The following is a 17,705-nucleotide window of genomic DNA, read 5'->3' as shown; positions in this document are numbered from 1 at the left end:
TGTTCCAGCGGGACAAGGAAGCCCTCATAAAGATGTAATTTAGATTGGAAGGTCACGTCTGAAAGTCCGCTACCTCCCCTCCCTGCTCCACACACACATCTCCCCCTGCTTCCTCCTCTGTGTCAGTGCGAGCCCAGCAGACACCTGTTGGTTACCAGCGGCTCAACGCGCCCTGAGATCAGCCACTCTGCAACACAGCATGTCCCCTGGACTGACTGAGTTGAGAGTCTGTGCTGATCGGCCTCACAGCTGGCACTCTGATGCCATTCTGGAGAGGAGTAAAGCCTAGGAGTCAGAGCTATTAATAATGACTCCAGAGGATATATTTCCGCAGCGAGATAATCTGCACATCAAGCCGATTTGTGAATCTTGTTAGGCGTCTCTCCCAGCGCGCTAACATACCGGCTTAAAGAGGATTTAACAGCATTAGAGGCGAAAGCCTTTAACTTTCTTCTGATTAATGTATGAATGTTTCACTAAAGCTTCTCACATTCACTGATGCGCTGTTATTTACTGCGGTGAACAACTGATGGCCATTTTTCTTTATTACATATTAAATCATTTTTCAGCCATGGATGCAAACCGATTATTAAACCATTATTAACAGCCAGCGGTGCGTAAAAGTGTCAATCACTGCATCTTCCTGCTATTAAAACATCAAATGACCTTCAAAAAATAACTGCATCACCTCAGAGCTCTGCCATGAAACGCTAAAAAAAATAACAAATGTCTGCGCGAAACAAGCAAAATGACTTCCAGATATATTATATATATATATATTCACCCCGAGTCCTTCAACAGTAAGCCGCGAGGACATTTGGGGATTTGAGGACGCTATAAACTAAATCCATAAAGAGCTGCCTTTCCTGCTCTGATAAAAAATGTTTGCTGGTTCAAAAGAGGCACGTGTATTATTGATATAATTATTATAGTAACTGTATGTAACGCGTGTAATTACAATGCTTGGAACCTCTTAAACCCTTCATTTTATAATGAAAGGTATTTTGAGGGTTAAAGCAACAGAGTTAATTAATAAATTAGATCAAACCATTTCATGTTGTATATAAGAATAATCAAGTGGCTTAATTGACGTTATATCTAAGTAGCCAGTGAGCTCTTTAAGTAATAAAATGGTAGATAGAGTTAGAATAAAAGTAACAATTCTATTTTTCAGAGAGTATATGTTGGAACACTGGTGAATTAATAGAAGTATCTCTGCTAATGTGGAAAGATACTTTTTAGGCATATTAAGAATCCTGAGTTGAGGATTTGCTTGGAGGCCTAAAATGTAAGTATTTGCAATAAAATGAGTTGATGTGTGATTAGAATGATATGGCTGTGGTTGCTCTGTATAGTATTAATGCATTTTTATCTTTAGAAATGCACCAAGAGCTTATAAATCACAGACTAACAACAGCCATCAGATAAATGTAGTGGAGAGATTTCTCTGAAATATAGAAAGTTGCACAGAATGGGAATACTGCAGTACGAATACATGAATGAATTCCTCTGTAAACTGTCTTATTACAATATTAACAGTATTCAACCAATGTTTACAACAACGATGCACAACACAGTAGTTTATTACAACCTAATGAGGATTCTCTTTATGAACTGTGTAACATAAAGTTATCTCTCAAGTGACTGTTGTTTCTTAGAGTCGGAATTTAATTGAAGAATCAGATTTGGCTTTTTCCGCGGAAATATATCTTTGATTTTATCATCTTGAAATCACAAATCCAATTTTAATCTCCGTGCACTTTTTTTGAGAATCTCGACTCTATTAACAAATGTCTTTTTTCTCTTCATCCTTGAAATAATATATTTTATGATTAAGATTTAGTCTTACTCTCCAGCGCTGCCCCGACAGTGTGGTGTGTGTACAGCTCTCTGTCTCGCTCTCTGCCTCGTACAGCATCGCCTACTGTAGATATGAACGCGCACAGCGGCCTGTGAGCTGAGAGCCGAGCCTTTCTCAACCAAATGACTGCTTGGCAGGGCCCTCTAATGTCCAAGCCTGCTGAGAAATAAAGGAAATAAAACCTGTCAGGCAGTAAAATGGTCGTGTCCTTTAAAGCTGTGCCAAGCCCGCAGCCGGAGTGACAAGATAGCCTGAAGTATTTCAGCCTGGCCCTTCCGCTTGGCTGCGACCGCACCAAAGGATGTTAGAGGCGCTCTGAGCCGCGCACACTAAAAAAAAACCATCAAAAGGCACAAAGGCCTTAAGGTGCGAGAAACTACAATGCTACCACTGTTTTAACCCCAGCTCTGCTGCCTCACAATCAAAGTGGAGCCGGCCCTCCTGCCAAAGAGATGAAGTTGCCCAGCATTGAGTCGCTAACATTTGACTTTCTAATGGCTGTAATAGGATTACATGCTCCTGTCGCGCTGGTAATGAGAAGCGGACGGACTCGGAGAGGACCTGATAGTCTGCTGTGGAGAGCGTCCTGCAAATAACTGAGGTTAAAAAAGCAGAATTATGTGGCATCATAAGAAAATTAAATACTTAATTTTGTCTAAAAAAAAGTAGTGTCTAAAAGCGCTAACCCACCTGCTATGCTGGAGCTTTTTTAAAATCCAAACTTTCAGCATCCTAACACCGACCCTCCAGCAGTGCTTTGAATGCAGCCTTCAAGTCTTGTGTTCGCCGCTTTTGGGCCCACATGGTTCATATAGGCTATGCGGCCGTGTGTTGTAGTGGTGTGGGGGGCGGCCGCAGAGGAGGCCGTGGGGGGACACATGTTGGAGGGATGCCGCTACCACGGGAAAATCTGTCCCGGGAGCACCTGGCAGCACAGAGCGTATTCAACAGCCTCCCACCACCATACTGCTGCACGCCCGCGTGCGCTTTAAACACCTTCAGCTGTTGTGGGGTATACAGTGTCCTGTCATTAGCATCTCATTTGCATATTCATGTCGCAATATTGTGCTGTATTAGTTTGAGTTATTTTCCCGTCTTACTCTCACTCAGTCAGACTTTTGATGAACAGTTAATCTCTTGAACAGAGCTCATTAGGCCCCTTCAGTACAGGTCACGCGAGTATTCACTCTCATATGTTAATATAACATTATGCCTCATTCATCTACCACCAGGAGGAAAGAATCTTATAACGAATTCATTTAATGGCCCACGTTTGCACTCACGTCAAATAAAATCAGGTTTAGGTCTGATGTTCCAATGATGAGACTAAAGGGCTAGTGACAAAAATCGGCTAATGATAAACTAAAGCCTAATAAGCATGATGTATTTCTTTATAGTCAAACAGTAGAATGTTTAATATTCTGAAGTAGTTTCAGTAGAAGACTTTGCTTTCAAAATGCTTTGTTCTATTTCAGTAAATAACACATTTGTTTGTTAGTTTGACTAAAAATTCTTAGTACAAGATGCACTTTTATTTCCGGAGCTTTCAGCCACATCTTTGTGGCTGAAAGCTTTGAGTGGTCAGAAGACTAGAAAGGCGCTATATAAGTGTAGTCCATTTACCACCTTGTGGCCTTCATCAGTGAATGCACCTTGTTCAGGACTATTGACATCTTTCACTTACTGGAAAATTTCCACCAAGTGGGGCTCGTGCTATGAGTTTTTTGTCGAATTATTTCCAAGATCAAAGATGAACCTTCAAGCTTAACGTCTGTTGTTAGAATTGTATAATCATATAGGGGAAGTTTACTCTACTGACATGTTGATGTCGAACATCTTATTTAATATTTGACTAAATAACAACAATAATAAAATAGAATAAAGAAGAAACAAACTTTTTTATCATTAGGTGTCTTTATTTGCAGGTTGAATAGAAATATAAATCAGCAGTAGAAAAATATTTTTTCTCTCATTCTTTGCAATTAAATTAAAACATATATTATCACTTATGAAAAAAATTAAATACATGATTGCCAGTTGCCTGAATTACAAAAATAAAATTATCAACATGATAAAAAAAAAAATATGTACAACAACTAATACAGTATCAGAAAATGTACAGTCAGTTCACATGGTGTTCACATTTTTACAATGCGCCTTCAACAGCACATTAAAAACATTAACATAATCTGGTTCCTCACATTTACAATGTGCGTTTTACAGGACAAGTCAGAAGGACTCAGGTATTTCTGTTTAGGCCACGAGGCCGAAAGGAGGCTCGTTCTCTATGTCTGTGAGGCCCGGTTTGTTGTGCAGTTTTCGGGGGTCCTCCGGCGTCCAGACCTTGGCCGTGCGGATGATGTTCTGCTCCCGGAGCTGCTTTTCATCCGACCACGATAAAGAGTGACCGGCTAGAGGAGGTAGGCCGTAGTCTGGGTCGCTGGGGGAGGGAGACCCTGGGAGGAGAAAACGTAGAACAAGGACATTAATATTAGTTTTTTTTTTCCTCAGTTGTTGTTTTTTTGCAGACTAGGACTAAGCCTATATACGTTAATCCAAATAAGTGCATATGTAAACACAAATAACTGTAAATGAGTCTGCATCGCTTTCATCGAGCCTGACCGCCACTATTCTTAAAATGATGTACTTAGAGGTATGATTTTGAAATGCACCTACTTGTTCCTCTGTGACAGATAATGACTTTCTTGGGCTGCGCGTGCGTCTCGCTGCTGGAGTTCCTGATAGGCAGATCCGACTGCACGAGCTCGGCGAGGAAGTTGATGTAGCCGATGGCCAGCCGCAGAGTGTCCACCTTAGAGAGTCTTTTCTCGTAGGGCAGGGTGGGGATGTGGGAGCGCAGACCCTCGAACGCGTCATTGATTGACTGCATCCTTCGCCTCTCCCTGACGTTGGCCGCCTGCCTCAGCTGTTGCATCTCCATCTCAGACCTCATCCGCCGCCTCCGCTTCAGCAACGGCCCGCCGTGTAGGCTGCCCATCTGAGGGGACAGGTCCGGGGTGCTGTCGGCGCAGCCGTACGAGAAGGTGGAGGACGAGGAAGAGAAGGACAGGTTGCCAATGTCGTAGTCCCCATCGTGAGGCGCAGCTCTGCTGCCGCCGTCTTTGCTGTAATAGTCTTGGAAATGGCTGGTGAGGAAATCGACGTCGTCATCCAAAAAGTCATCCGTGTCCAAGTGTCCATCTCTCGAAGACTGGTCAGTGAAAAACTCGTCATCGTCGAAGTAAGGAGGGGAGGAGAAAGAGTCCAGTCCGGAGAAAGGGTCCAGTACACTGTCCATCTTTGTCTAGCTGCTTCTGTCTCCTGTTGTTGCGGTAACAATGACACGTTGTTCTTTCTTTTATTGACTCGTTGCTCTGTGGTCACTGATCACGGTCAACAGTTAGTTTTACTAGAAGATCAGGCACGCGAGGTGTCTTTATAGCGACATCCATAGTCGCGTGCCGTTTGCCAGGGGCGCCAACCAATCACAACTCGGTCCGCGAAGCGCACCTCGAGATAATTCCCCAGAACGCCACGCCTCCTGTCCTCCCCAGGCCCGGCCTGAACATCTCAACTATGCCCTGACACCGGCTGTCCTCCTCTAACACAGTCCGACTGATTTATATTTCCTTGTTTAACATGCTCTAACTTGATTTTAAATGAATTAATACTCTGCCCGAAGTGAAGAGAGACTGATCAGATATTATTCCTTACACCGTTATGACATCTTTGACTAAATATGGATACAATATGCAGCCTAATCACATAAAGGCCTATTTGCAGAAAACTGGCTTTTCCCAAAAAATGTTCTACTGTGAATTATCGTGGATTTTAGATTAAATGAGTCAACGTGACCTCACAGTTGTCTACAATAAAATAAAATCCCGAATTAAGGTCGTGTTGTAGACTATGTCTTATTGTTAAAACATACTGTAGGCAAACTGGTAGGAAAACCTAATAAACACCACAATTTCTCCTCATAGTTGCGGGACATGTTCATTCAAGTCACTATGCAAACAAGAAGTTTCATACGTCTGTTGTGTTTTTGCATTGATATTCAAACATGCTATTAAATATTCAGCCTGCTCGCCAGAAGCCAGTAAGATTCTCGGTAGCAAGTTGGAAATCAGCAGAGAGCACGGCTCGAGACCACCTCGAAACCAAGGCCGGCTTCCCGTTTCAACCGACAAAAGCGGGTGTTTTTTTGTGAGACATCCGCCATTTTTAATTTATTTTTTATTTTATTTTAACCCAAACCATGATCTTTCCCTAACCCTAACCAAGTGGTCTTTGTGCCTAAACCTAACCAGACCTTAACAACAGCGTTGTCACATCATAAAACATCATTATTCAACGGGTAGAAATGTTAATATGCTACATTTGTAGAAATGTTGATATGATACATATTTACACGTGTTGAAACGTAGATATTCAACGTTTCTGTGGTTTGTAGAAACGTTCAGTGCCAATGTTTTCTTCTAGCGATCGGGTTGAAATATTATTATGAATGTATAAATATCATATAACGAATATTAAGATGCTATTAAAATAGGCTAAGGCTAATTTAATAGTATAATATAATCAATAATATTTTGATATCCTAGGCTATGTTGATATTACCCTACAACCTTCAATTTAACATTGGCTATGAGTAGAGGGAGGCCTTGACACAATGTGTTCAGAATAATAATGTTTCCTCTGATTAAAGAAACAGATGTTGCCAACAAAAGCAACACGTGAATAGAAACCCTCATGTCAATAAACTCCCCAGATTAAAAGATGCATCAACCCAGCTGTGAAGCATTATTGTAAAAACTAATATTATTATGAATTTGTTTGTAAGCGATCAGCTATAATTTCACTGGGATGTGTGTATATATTATTATTATTTTGTTTAACATCTATTTCTATGTATTTCTAATAGTAAAGTCAAATGTAACTAAATATTTTGTAACGACTCCATAAAGTCTTAAAGGGGCAAAATAAAACACACAAAAGGAGGCAATGCACACAACCTCCAAACGGAAATAAGATCTTGTTTAAAAGCAAAATATAAACTCAATGAAAGGGCATAAAATACTTTACGACAAGTGTTTTAATACAATGTATACAATATAGAATATATATTTTACAAAGTTTTAATGACACTTTCTTGACCATCTATCACATTTAATTAAGAAAACTATTTCTATTAAGACCCTTCTCTTTCAAAAGAAAATCCAAGGCTGTGGTTAAAATGTTGTGTATCTTATTGTGAAGGTGGATAAACCTGTGAACATGTTGCTGTGAGTGGCTGGTCCTCTTCAGCCTGGTGATGTGTGGAAGAGCTCTCAGCTCGCCCATTTATTTAGCCGTAAGTGGGCAGCGCTGCTGCCATAAATACATGCACCAGTAGAGTGGTCGATGCGCCACTTGTGCCAGCCAGTGCTGTTTTGATGGGAGAACTGGTTGACAAATAAAAGCACAGTGGTGGCCCCGAGGCTCGCGCCTCTGACACCTCACGCGACAAATTAACGCTCGCCGGTATACCGAAAGGAGACTACCCACCGGTCTGGGGTCTGTAAGTACCCATCTATTCAGTCCATTCAGTGGAAGGGCTCACTTTGTTCTGCAGAGAAAATGGACCTTTGATGCAGGCTGTGTGTGCGCGCGCACCACGTGTGGATATTGGTGGTGCGACAGAGAGCTGCAACACGGGCCGCGGCCGTGGGAAGAAGGCCACTTGCGCTCCCCTCGCCAGTCAATGCAACATGTCGTGTTATAAATGAGGCTTGTGCTGCTGTCTACATAATGAAGCTGTAGCCGGAGTCCACATGCACACAATGCACTCACATCCCGATACCAACCAGGTGCTTGAACACAACACCACGCACTGACAGATTGCTGCAGGACTGCACTTTTAATCCCTCACATTCAACTTTCAAACAGAAAATCCATCTCCCATCGGCATGCGGTCACTGTAAATCATTACACCAAACAATGATTCCATCTAAAGCGTCTCCTGAATGAGGTACAGACAGCTCTGATCAGACAGAGGAGGCTAGCAGAATGAAAATGAAAATTTAACATTTTTCCACTGATGTACAAGAAGCGGACCATAACTCAAATAAATTGTCCTGACCTTTACGCTGATTCTTTTTTTTTTTTTTTTTTTTAAAAAGTTGCAGCAGTTTTGTAGTAATTATATTAAAACGTATCTTATGTAAAGGGGCCCCCAAAAACATAAAGACACTTGAAAATATAAGTTTGAACGTAAAAAAATAATCTCCGAGCAGACTTGCCATGGCGATTTGTATCTGTCTACTTCCAGAAAATATCTTCATAATGTGTGTATAAAATGTCAACTGTAGGTTCCATCATTTCCATCATCCTAAATAAGCTCCTGGTTCATACCTGCATTGTATTGTCTGTACAACAATGAGACGTTCTCTTAGAGAAACACATTTTCATCCTCTTGTTTGGAACACGGTTTCTGCTCATCAGTCATTTCATCTGCACTCTGCTGCTATTCAATACACAATAACGTTAGAAGGGCTTGGCAAGCTATTCTTTGTCGTCTTCAACTTAATCTACACGTCATAAATGCAAAATGATTAGTTATATTATTAGTAAAGATAATAACTAGCAATTTGAACTTGAAGTTGACAGTTTTTACAGGCATAAGTTTGTTCTTGTTATAACTTTCAGAAATACGTTACCCCTGAGAGTTAACTGCCAAATTCATTTCTCCTGTTGAGAAGCCTGACAATCTTGGCCTAAGCTTTCAATTGATACTTTTTCTTCATTTAAAATGTAATACTGACCATATTGTTGTCTTCTAAAAAACCTTATAGTGAATACAAGTGTAGCAGGTATATAAATCCTTTTCAGTCAAATCTTCTCTGAATGTAAATGTGATGACATATTGTTATGCAACAATCTCTTCTCCTATGTTACTGCATGAAGACACAATCTGAACAGACTTCTCTCATTTTTATGTTACAGCAGAATTTCCTTTTGTAATGACTTTGCTCATTTGTGATTCAAGCTCACGAGGCGGCTATAAATACATGAGCTGCCATTAATAAGAGGAGGTAATAAAACTTATCATTTATTTGCAGTGGTCTATTTTTTTCTCGTTGCGTGTGTGTGTGTGTGTGTGTATTTGTATAACACAGACATAGTCTATTTTTTGTCGTTGCTTGTGTGTGTGTGTGTGTGTGTGTGTGTGTATGTTTGTATAACACAGACATGTTAGTAAAGTGTGTGTATCCCCCCCCACCCCCCCACCCTTTTCTGAAAAGCAGATAATAATTCGAACCGTGCAGGTTTTTAACGCACCGTGACCGCGCGCTCCACGTCGTCTCATTGATGAACGTGCTGCCATTCTGAACGGGCCGACCTACACGAGCGGAGCAAGTGTTTCGGTTCCCATGCAGCCCCTCGGTCTGCAGCGTGCAGCAGGCTGGAGATCGGCCACACCGGTCACAGTGCACGCTAGGGGTGGGGCAGGTGGGGACTACACACACACACACACACACACACACACACACACACACACACACACAGGCTATATATTTAGGGCACACTGAACACACTGTTGCGTGAACTTCAAAATATATGAAAAAAAAACAACAAAAGAAATGACTTACCCGAACCCTGACCCAACAACTGTATGGATCGCCATCATAAATAAATCAAAACTGATCATAAGTATTTCTTGTCATATTTGACTATGTAATGGGAGAGATATTAATATCATTGTAAACGTATAAGGCATCATTTTGATGAATCTTTATTGTGAGATAGTCTACTGTCCATCCCCATTCAACGGAAACACAAAAAGGTAAAAATCACTCGCTAATAGTTCCCATTTACTACTACTAACAACCATTACGCATTCAATATAAAAAATAGGCTATAAATATATAAAAAATATTGGTTAATAATTTCTACAAAAAAATTAAAATGCTGAAAAATACACAAGAAAACAAATATTACTGATTAATACTTCACAAATAATTCTTTATAGTTATCATTCCTGACTTTTCATTATTTATTGATTATTTAGATGGAAAGCGGCTTTGTCAACCCCTCTAGGTAATGTTTTAATTTACAAGTCTATAATTCCTCATTATTCTCTGTGTTTTCTAAAAAAAAAAAAAAAAAAAAAAAAAAAAAAAGCATGTTATTTGGTACTATTAGGGAAAACAGTAATTTCACTGAAGCAAAATCTCAGTTTAAACCCAAGTTAATGTCCATTCATTATTTATTATTGCATATTTGTTGGATGCAACAGTAATATTTTGAACCAAAAATAATTCATTTAAAGTGTACCAACTGAACACTATAATTATAACAAAATAGCATATTTGTTTTCAGGAAGCTTCCTGAGAAATTATCAGGAAATTATGGACCTGAAAAATAAAGCGTTGCAGAATCTCAGCTATAAAGAATCATAGATCTCCACTATTTCCCTCATTAGCTTAGAATCAGTTGAAAAACAAACATTACTAAACACACATTCTCCACATATGAGTCTTATTTCAAATGTAAGGTGTAACATATATGACTCTATTGCTTTGAAATGAGATGGCTTTTAGTTTCCTCAGTGGTGCTGCTGCAGTGCCTATGAGCATGTTGCCCTGCAACTGGAAAAAGAAATCCAGAAAGTGAACTATAGGAGACAAACGTGTAGAATCAGAGCTGGAGCTAATCCTCCCACACAGTGATTCAGTATTAATCCCTGTAATCTCTGGCTACAGGGGATTATCCATCTGGATGACTAAAACAAATTAAAGGGATTTACTCAACAGTAATTTAACAACTAGATTAGATGCATCTTCAGCCTGCTCTGTAACCTTTGCTTGTTGGCCACTTGAAGGTAGCTGCTCAGCTAATGCTTTGCGTAGAAGTTCTGGGAAACTTTTTTCAAATTCATGAAATTGCTGAGGTTGCACATTTGTTGTAGGGGGTTCCTGATGCCAAGGTTGTAGACATGTTTAACTGGCTTCTACCCCCATGTGAATATATATATACACACACACACACACATATATATATATGTATATATGTATATATGTACATATATATATATATATATATATATATATATATATATATAATTAAAGGAAAAACTGGTCCAAGGGTGAATGCTTGACCCCTACAGTGAGGGGATCTGGTGGCTCTGTTATGCTGTGGGAGGTATTTTGCTGGCATGGTTTGGGTCCACTTGTCCCCTTAGAGGGAAGAATCACTGCAAATCAACACAAAGTAGTTCTGAGTGATCACCTTTATCCTATGATGAAACATTTCTATCCTGATGAGAGTGGTCTCTTCCAGGATGACAATGTCCCAATTCATAGGACAGGACGGGTCACTGAATGGTTTGATGAGTATGAAAATGATGTGAATCATATGATATGGCCTTCACAATCACCAGATCTCAACCCAATTGAACACCTACGTGAGATTTTGGACGTGTTTGACAGCACCACCATCATCAAAACACCAAATGAGGGAATATCTTTTGGAGTAATGGTGTTCATTCCTCCAGAAGATTTCCAGAGATTTGTAGAATGCCGAGGTACATTGAAGCTGTTCGGGCAGCATGTGGTGGCCCAACACCTTACTAAGACACTTAAGTTGGTTTTATTTTATTTTTTTTTTGTTTGTTTTTGTTTTCTGGTAATGTTAGCAGGCTGCAGCTGCCATTTTGGTGTTTATATTCTACCATTCTATATTCCACACGTTGGAGTTTTGTTTTATTTTTAGACTAAATATAGTAAAATGTGACATGTGTGTGTATGTGTTTCCAGGTAAAACACAACAGAAATTAAACAAGAGGAGTTTTCTCCATCAGAATTGGATACCTGGCAGCACAGACCATAATATGTGGAGGTACAAAAAAAAAAAAGAAAATTTAATTGAAGCGTTAAATGACTAAATAATCTCTGTAATTTTGTGACTTTTCAAAATTCTTTATAGCATTTGGTTGATGGCAAGTTCTTAGGGCAGGTTGTGCTCAGCATTTCTGGAAAAGTAAGGGGTATTGGTTTGGTTTCAGGTTCTAGTGGTCCTTAGTTTAGTTCTTGTGATCTGTGACTTCATCCTAGGTGTCAGTTATGAGGAGTCCTGGTTAGGAATCTTTGGTTTTAAAGTACAACTGAAATCACATTTAGTCATCTTTTTTAGTAGTCAGAAAATAATGTCAGCATGTTTTTTTTTTTTTGTAGATGTATTGTTAAGTCATGTGCAGACAGTGTGTTGTTGGCAGCAACACCACACTGGACCAAAGTGAGAGAATGAAACCAAAGAATTTAAAATATAAATTTCTCTCTTTTGGTGTCTGATTTTTTCTCAAAAGGACAAGTCATTTATAGCGCAGGTATGTATGCTGTAGCAGACAAAAACATTCCATTTCAGTTGACTGGTTTCAACAATCTTTGAATACTCCTCATGATACAATTTGAATCAGTTAGGATCCTGATCAAAAAATATGAAGTATGAAAATCGGTACTAGTAAATAACATGAATGCATTTAAGTCCTCATACCTTAATGACAAGAAAAGTCATCTGTCAGAACCTTCCAAAAACAACCCCTGTAAGCATCATCTGCTCTGCTGTCCCTACTACAGCCAGCCTAATATCTCAGAATGATGTTCATATTGGACAAATCTGCAATGCAAGATTTACATCCAGTGTGAATGTTCTGTACTAATGGAGGAAGTAGTGTGGCTTTGAAGCGAACTGGATAGTAAGGGTGTCACACATCCAGGGACAGAGAGATTGTGTCCTGTCACAATTCAGGATTTAATAAGGTTTATACTGTAGCCACCATCTTTCTCTACACTTAAAGGTATACTATGCAGGACTTGTCGGCTGGTGTCTGCACAGCATTCAAAAGTTGGCCCCTCCTCACTGGCTCAACCAGAGTGAGCTGAAAGCAGAGGGAGAGTGAGAGAGAGAGCGGTGGTCGAGCGAGCTAGAGAGTGAATGAAAAGAGCGATGAGAACAAAGCTGTGAATCACAGAAATAAAACATTTTTCTGATTGTTTTCATAGCGGTTACATTCTAAAGCACAAATAAACACGCCCACACACCTCCGCACAACCCTGTGGGAAGGTGCAGCATTGCCGGATTTTGTGTGAATGCAGAGCTTCATCCTGTCCACTGTGGCCTCTCTGCTCTGTGTGTGTGTGTGTGTAGCTAAGCCCTGCTCTCGGTCAAGCAGACACACAGACTTGCTGCTCTTTATACATCCATGACACAGAGACAGAGAGCAGAACGAAGCAGAGGAGAGAGACGGAGACGGCGATGTAACCTGGTCGCTATGCTACAAGTCCTGACCTCACACCTGCCTGCTGTTATTACACACCCACTGCCCAAAGGATGATGCACAGAAGCATCCCGAACACAGAAAAATAATAATAAAATAATAAGATACAGGCAGAGGGCAGAGTCAGATACATACACCGCTGGATCCGAGCTGAGCCTTTGTGGTCCTGTTGGTGTCCTTCTCTCGCTATTGCTGTTGTTTGTTGTTGCTAGTCATATTTCTATTATTATTATTATTGTTATTGTTATTATTGTTATTATTCTGCTATTCTGTGAGGTTTCTTCCCATTAAAGGGGAGTTTTTCCTTGGTGCTCTCGCCAAGTGCTTGTTGATGGGGGAATTGCTGGGTCTCTGTAGATTAAAGAGTACAGTCTAGACCTGCTCTATGTGAAAAGTGCCCTGAGATGACTTTTGTTGTGATTTGGTGCTATATAAATAAAATTGAATTGGATTGAATTGAATACACTACCCAGACTTCCACACCCTCGGCATTCACTGCATCATAGAAGTGTCAAACTACTTCCTGCTTTGGAACTCAACATAAACACCAAATGACCAAATGAACAAATCACAAAATCATTTGGTCTTTTCCTCTAGAGAGGACAGTCCCCTGTATGTTGCTGTGTCCTCAGCAGCCTTGTGACAGAGATAAAAAAGGACTCCCTCCACTCTAAATGATAACTGCTGGACTTTGACTGGAAAAGCAAACTGCACTTCAACCAGAAACAATGTCCGAAGGAGCCACTATTATCATTTTCACCACCTGTTAACTGACTATATGTGCACTCTCATAAACCTCCACTCTATCTCTGTTTCTCTGTCTCACACACTCAAACACACACACATATCCAAACACTGATGAAAGCAGGTCACAGGGTGTTAGAGCATGAGCTGCTCTGCTAGCACCGGGGAGGCCTGGGAATCCCGCCACATGCAAACAGGATGCAGACAGACAGACATCGGGAGGGTGCTTGTGCTGCAGAATGACAGACAAATTAAAGCGCGCTCTGTGGAAGATAATGAGAGACACTATTCTCACCAAGGGCACAATGTTAGTGTTCTGGATACTGCGTTAAGCCTGTTGCACAGCATCACATCATGGTGTATGCACACATTTATATTTCATCTATGTGCATATTTTCTAACAAAACATATACAGTCAAGTCAAATTTATTTATATTCTACAAAATCATAAGTTTATCCCAGATTACATGTGTAAAAGATCACACACACACACACACACACACACACACACACACACACACACACACGTCTTAATGTTACTCAGTTGCAGACAGTTCAGATGCCAATATACAGCTGTCATATATAGCAAATAGAGTGGCAGCTAAAGTTAAGGACTAGGAGACATGCAGAAGGTATACTGTGTTTAGAACTTTTCTGTTAACCTTTGACTTTGACTTGAGGAAAGTGTTGTCTAAAAGACAATCTCATTTATGGATCAGTGACAGCTTTACAGGCTTTGAGATGACATTCTTGAGTTGGTCATTATAAAGTACACGTGGCTCATTTTCAGGCATATCTATCTGATTTGAAAAAGATAAGACAAATATGTGCCTTTAGACTGTCATACTTTATAACATGTAGTAGTATAAACAAAGTGTTTCTAGTAGTAACTAGTTGTCTTGTCTGCCTAACCAGAAATCTGCATTCATTTGTAGTTATTTTCCATAGTGTACAGTAGGTATGAAAAGATGTCGACCAGTATTTTTTTTTTTAATTTCTTTGCATAACAGTAACATATAGCCTGATCTTAAAACAAGGTCCCATTACTAGGTTTTGTTCACTGGTCAAGCCAGAGAGTGGCACTCTGTCAAACTGTTATTTCCAAAGTCAAGATTGAACCTTCACACTCAGTCAGTCTAAATAATACAACCATTATCTTAACTTCATGAAACTGAACTAAAACAGTAAAACAGCTGGAAACATTTTTGTTTGGTCTATTGTTTGGTTTTTATGTCGAATGTTTTGTGTTCCTTTTTGTGTCTTTGTCTTTTAACGTCTTGGCACCATGTTGGAAATAAGTGTTTTCACTTCAACAAGTTATCCCTTAGATTTTTGTTCTTGTGTCTGTAATCCATAAATAAATCATATCATATCATATAAAATCAACCATTTTAACAAAAAACAGATTTTTGGGCCAGTTAGTGGTTCAGTGCCTTGCTCAAGGACATCTTGATAGTGGCTGCTGAAAGAAGGGAGCCCTCTTTCCCCACCCAGACAGTCCCAGGCAGCCTCACTATCCTGCCTGTTTGACCTCTAAATAAAAACCACCCTTATAAGGAAACCAAAACACCCCACCCATTTCCTTTCCCCTACAATATGACAAGCATAAACACTACACTACTGAACTCTACATGATAATCCTCCAAAGTCCTTGAGGGTGCTAGCCGGGTTGGGGGGGGGGGTGGATGGGCTGGGTCAGTGGGGGCGGGAGGGGAGGGGGGTTAATTGACTCATCTGCTGCTGGCTCTAATTGATTTGGGCGTTAATCTGGTGGCTCCAGACTAAGAGCCAGGCTAATATGTGAGGAGACCGGAGAGAGTCCTGCCCGGGGGCTGTTGACGGCTGCAAGGAGGATTGGAAAAGATTAACAGAGATTTCTGAGCGTCCTGCAGGAACAACCGAGCTGAACTGTCTGTCTGCTTGACTGTTGAAGCAACAAGACAAGGTCAGGGTCTGAGGAAAGTCCTGCATGCAAGTGTCAATACAATTCAATTAAAGACAGAGTGTTGTTGAGAGTATTTTAGGGAAACTGTGGGCTTGTGGAGCTACCAACATCCTTGAAGGGGTCACAGGTGTCAATGTGTAGGTCCTTCACTGGATTCTACAGGAGTCTTTACAGGGTTCTAAATGTCTCTGGCTTCTGGGTTCTAGAGGTCCATGATTGGGTTCTAGGTGGCTTGATGTGCTTTCATGTGACTGCAGCGTCTTTCAAGTGATATGTTATGGCATGAGTTTCTGTTTGTAGAAAAATGAGTCAATCCCAGTGAAAACTGGTATAGTCTGTGTGTTGCTTTAGTCCATTCATCTCAGAGATACACGGTGTTCATCTCAGAGATACACTCACTCCTTTCTGCTGACGAAGGAGGAAATGTCCCATGGTCGCGTCACAGATTATTTTTTAAAATGGTGTTAAGAGCCCTTTTTGAAATGAAATCTGACAAAGACCAAGGATATGTCTATTGATTTTAGACATCATCACCCCAATCCTGTCAACACTAAAATTAATGATCAGGATGTGTATATATATATATATATATATATATATATATATATATATTCCTTTCTTTTTCCACCTTTGTGCCTGTACATAATAACTATATGTTTATATGTTTATGTATGTGTATCTTTCGGTACACTGTGTGTGAGTCAAGTCAATAAGTGTTCAGACATAGTGGGCCAATAAAGCTGATCCCGATTCTGATAATAAAGTAATAAACATAACAAGTAATACAGATTTACCTTTCAAATGGAGGAAAAATGTTAAAGCCTTTAAGTTTGGTTCCAAAGATGTCTTAAAAATGACTAAAGAAGAATAGAGAAGTCATGACAAGCTATATGTGACTGTCTCTTTTACACACACACACACACACACACACACACACACACACACAAACAAACTCTGGAGGACAGTCAGGCCCAATCCCAATGTCCACACTCAGGGCCTCACAGACTTTGAGGGGCGTTCCCCTTAAGTCTGCGAAGGTTTAGGGCAGTCCCACTGTCAAATCGTCAAGTGCATGAGGGCTCTCCGGCACACATTTTGAGTCCTTTATGTACACTTTCTTTAAGTCCGCATCTCTGCAGACTTTGCCTGAATTACCCACAGTTCATGTGGCGTTAAATCAGCGTTAAATACGGGGTTACCAGAGGAAACCCAGAAGTGTTAACAAAAAACAAACAAACAAACAAAAAACGGTAAACAAACTGGCACGTGGGTGTTCAGCCTGGCGTAGTGGGTGCGCTGGTATGCCTGAATGTACAAAGAAACACTGTATAACAAAGATTGAAGATACATAAACACACATGAAATCTGAGGAATGCAAGCAGAAGTTACATTACATACCTAGTTTATTCATCAACCATTTATTTAAATTTTTGCTTAATGATGTTGTTTTGACAAAAACGAGTAAATAACAATTACCCCTGGTCCACTCTGTAAGGTAAGAGCCTGGAAGACGTTCAAATCAGGCAGTCGGTCCCTTACTTGACTGTCATGCACGTTATTATTTTATGTGTTGGATATTATCTATCTGTTTAACAATTTGTTTATGTGCTCTATGAATGAGTGGTTTTCTATTTTTTTTTTTTTTTTTTTTTTTTTGACGTGAGCTCACTAAGACAAATTCCAATCAGTCATGTTGATATGGCGATAAAGTACTGAATAAAAACTCCCAAACCCACAATCATGCGTTGGTGTCATCAAGGTAACGTGATATGTCGCAAAGTGTTGTCCCATTCCTATTTAAACCATTTCGAGCCCTCGCAGCCTCTCACACTCAAGCA

The 17,705-nt window shown here is 40.1% G+C and overlaps 1 protein-coding gene across 1 annotated transcript; it reads right to left on the bottom strand.

Annotated features, from left to right (window-relative positions):
• Positions 1–3,903: 3,903 nt before the first annotated feature.
• Positions 3,904–5,996, bottom strand: ptf1a (pancreas associated transcription factor 1a). The gene is made up of 2 exons (XM_044368781.1): positions 4,538–5,996; positions 3,904–4,317 (listed from the first exon to the last, which is right to left on the bottom strand). The coding sequence occupies exons 1-2, from the start codon at positions 5,157–5,159 to the stop codon at positions 4,115–4,117; spliced, it is 825 nt and encodes a 274-aa protein (XP_044224716.1). The 5' UTR covers positions 5,160–5,996; the 3' UTR covers positions 3,904–4,114.
• Positions 5,997–17,705: the final 11,709 nt, after the last annotated feature.

This window comes from Thunnus albacares, chromosome 12, assembly GCF_914725855.1.
Source record: "Thunnus albacares chromosome 12, fThuAlb1.1, whole genome shotgun sequence".
In the NCBI taxonomy this organism is placed as follows: domain Eukaryota; kingdom Metazoa; phylum Chordata; class Actinopteri; order Scombriformes; family Scombridae; genus Thunnus; species Thunnus albacares.
This window is presented reverse-complemented; position numbering and strand designations above follow the sequence as displayed.

Coding starts and splice junctions, on each gene's coding strand:
- ptf1a (XM_044368781.1), bottom strand. CDS start 5,159: ATGGACAGTGTACTGGACCCTTTCTCCGGACTGGACTCTTTCTCCTCC. Junction 4,318..4,537: donor TATCTGTCACAGAGGAACAA/GTAGGTGCATTT, acceptor TTCTCCTCCCAG/GGTCTCCCTCCCCCAGCGAC.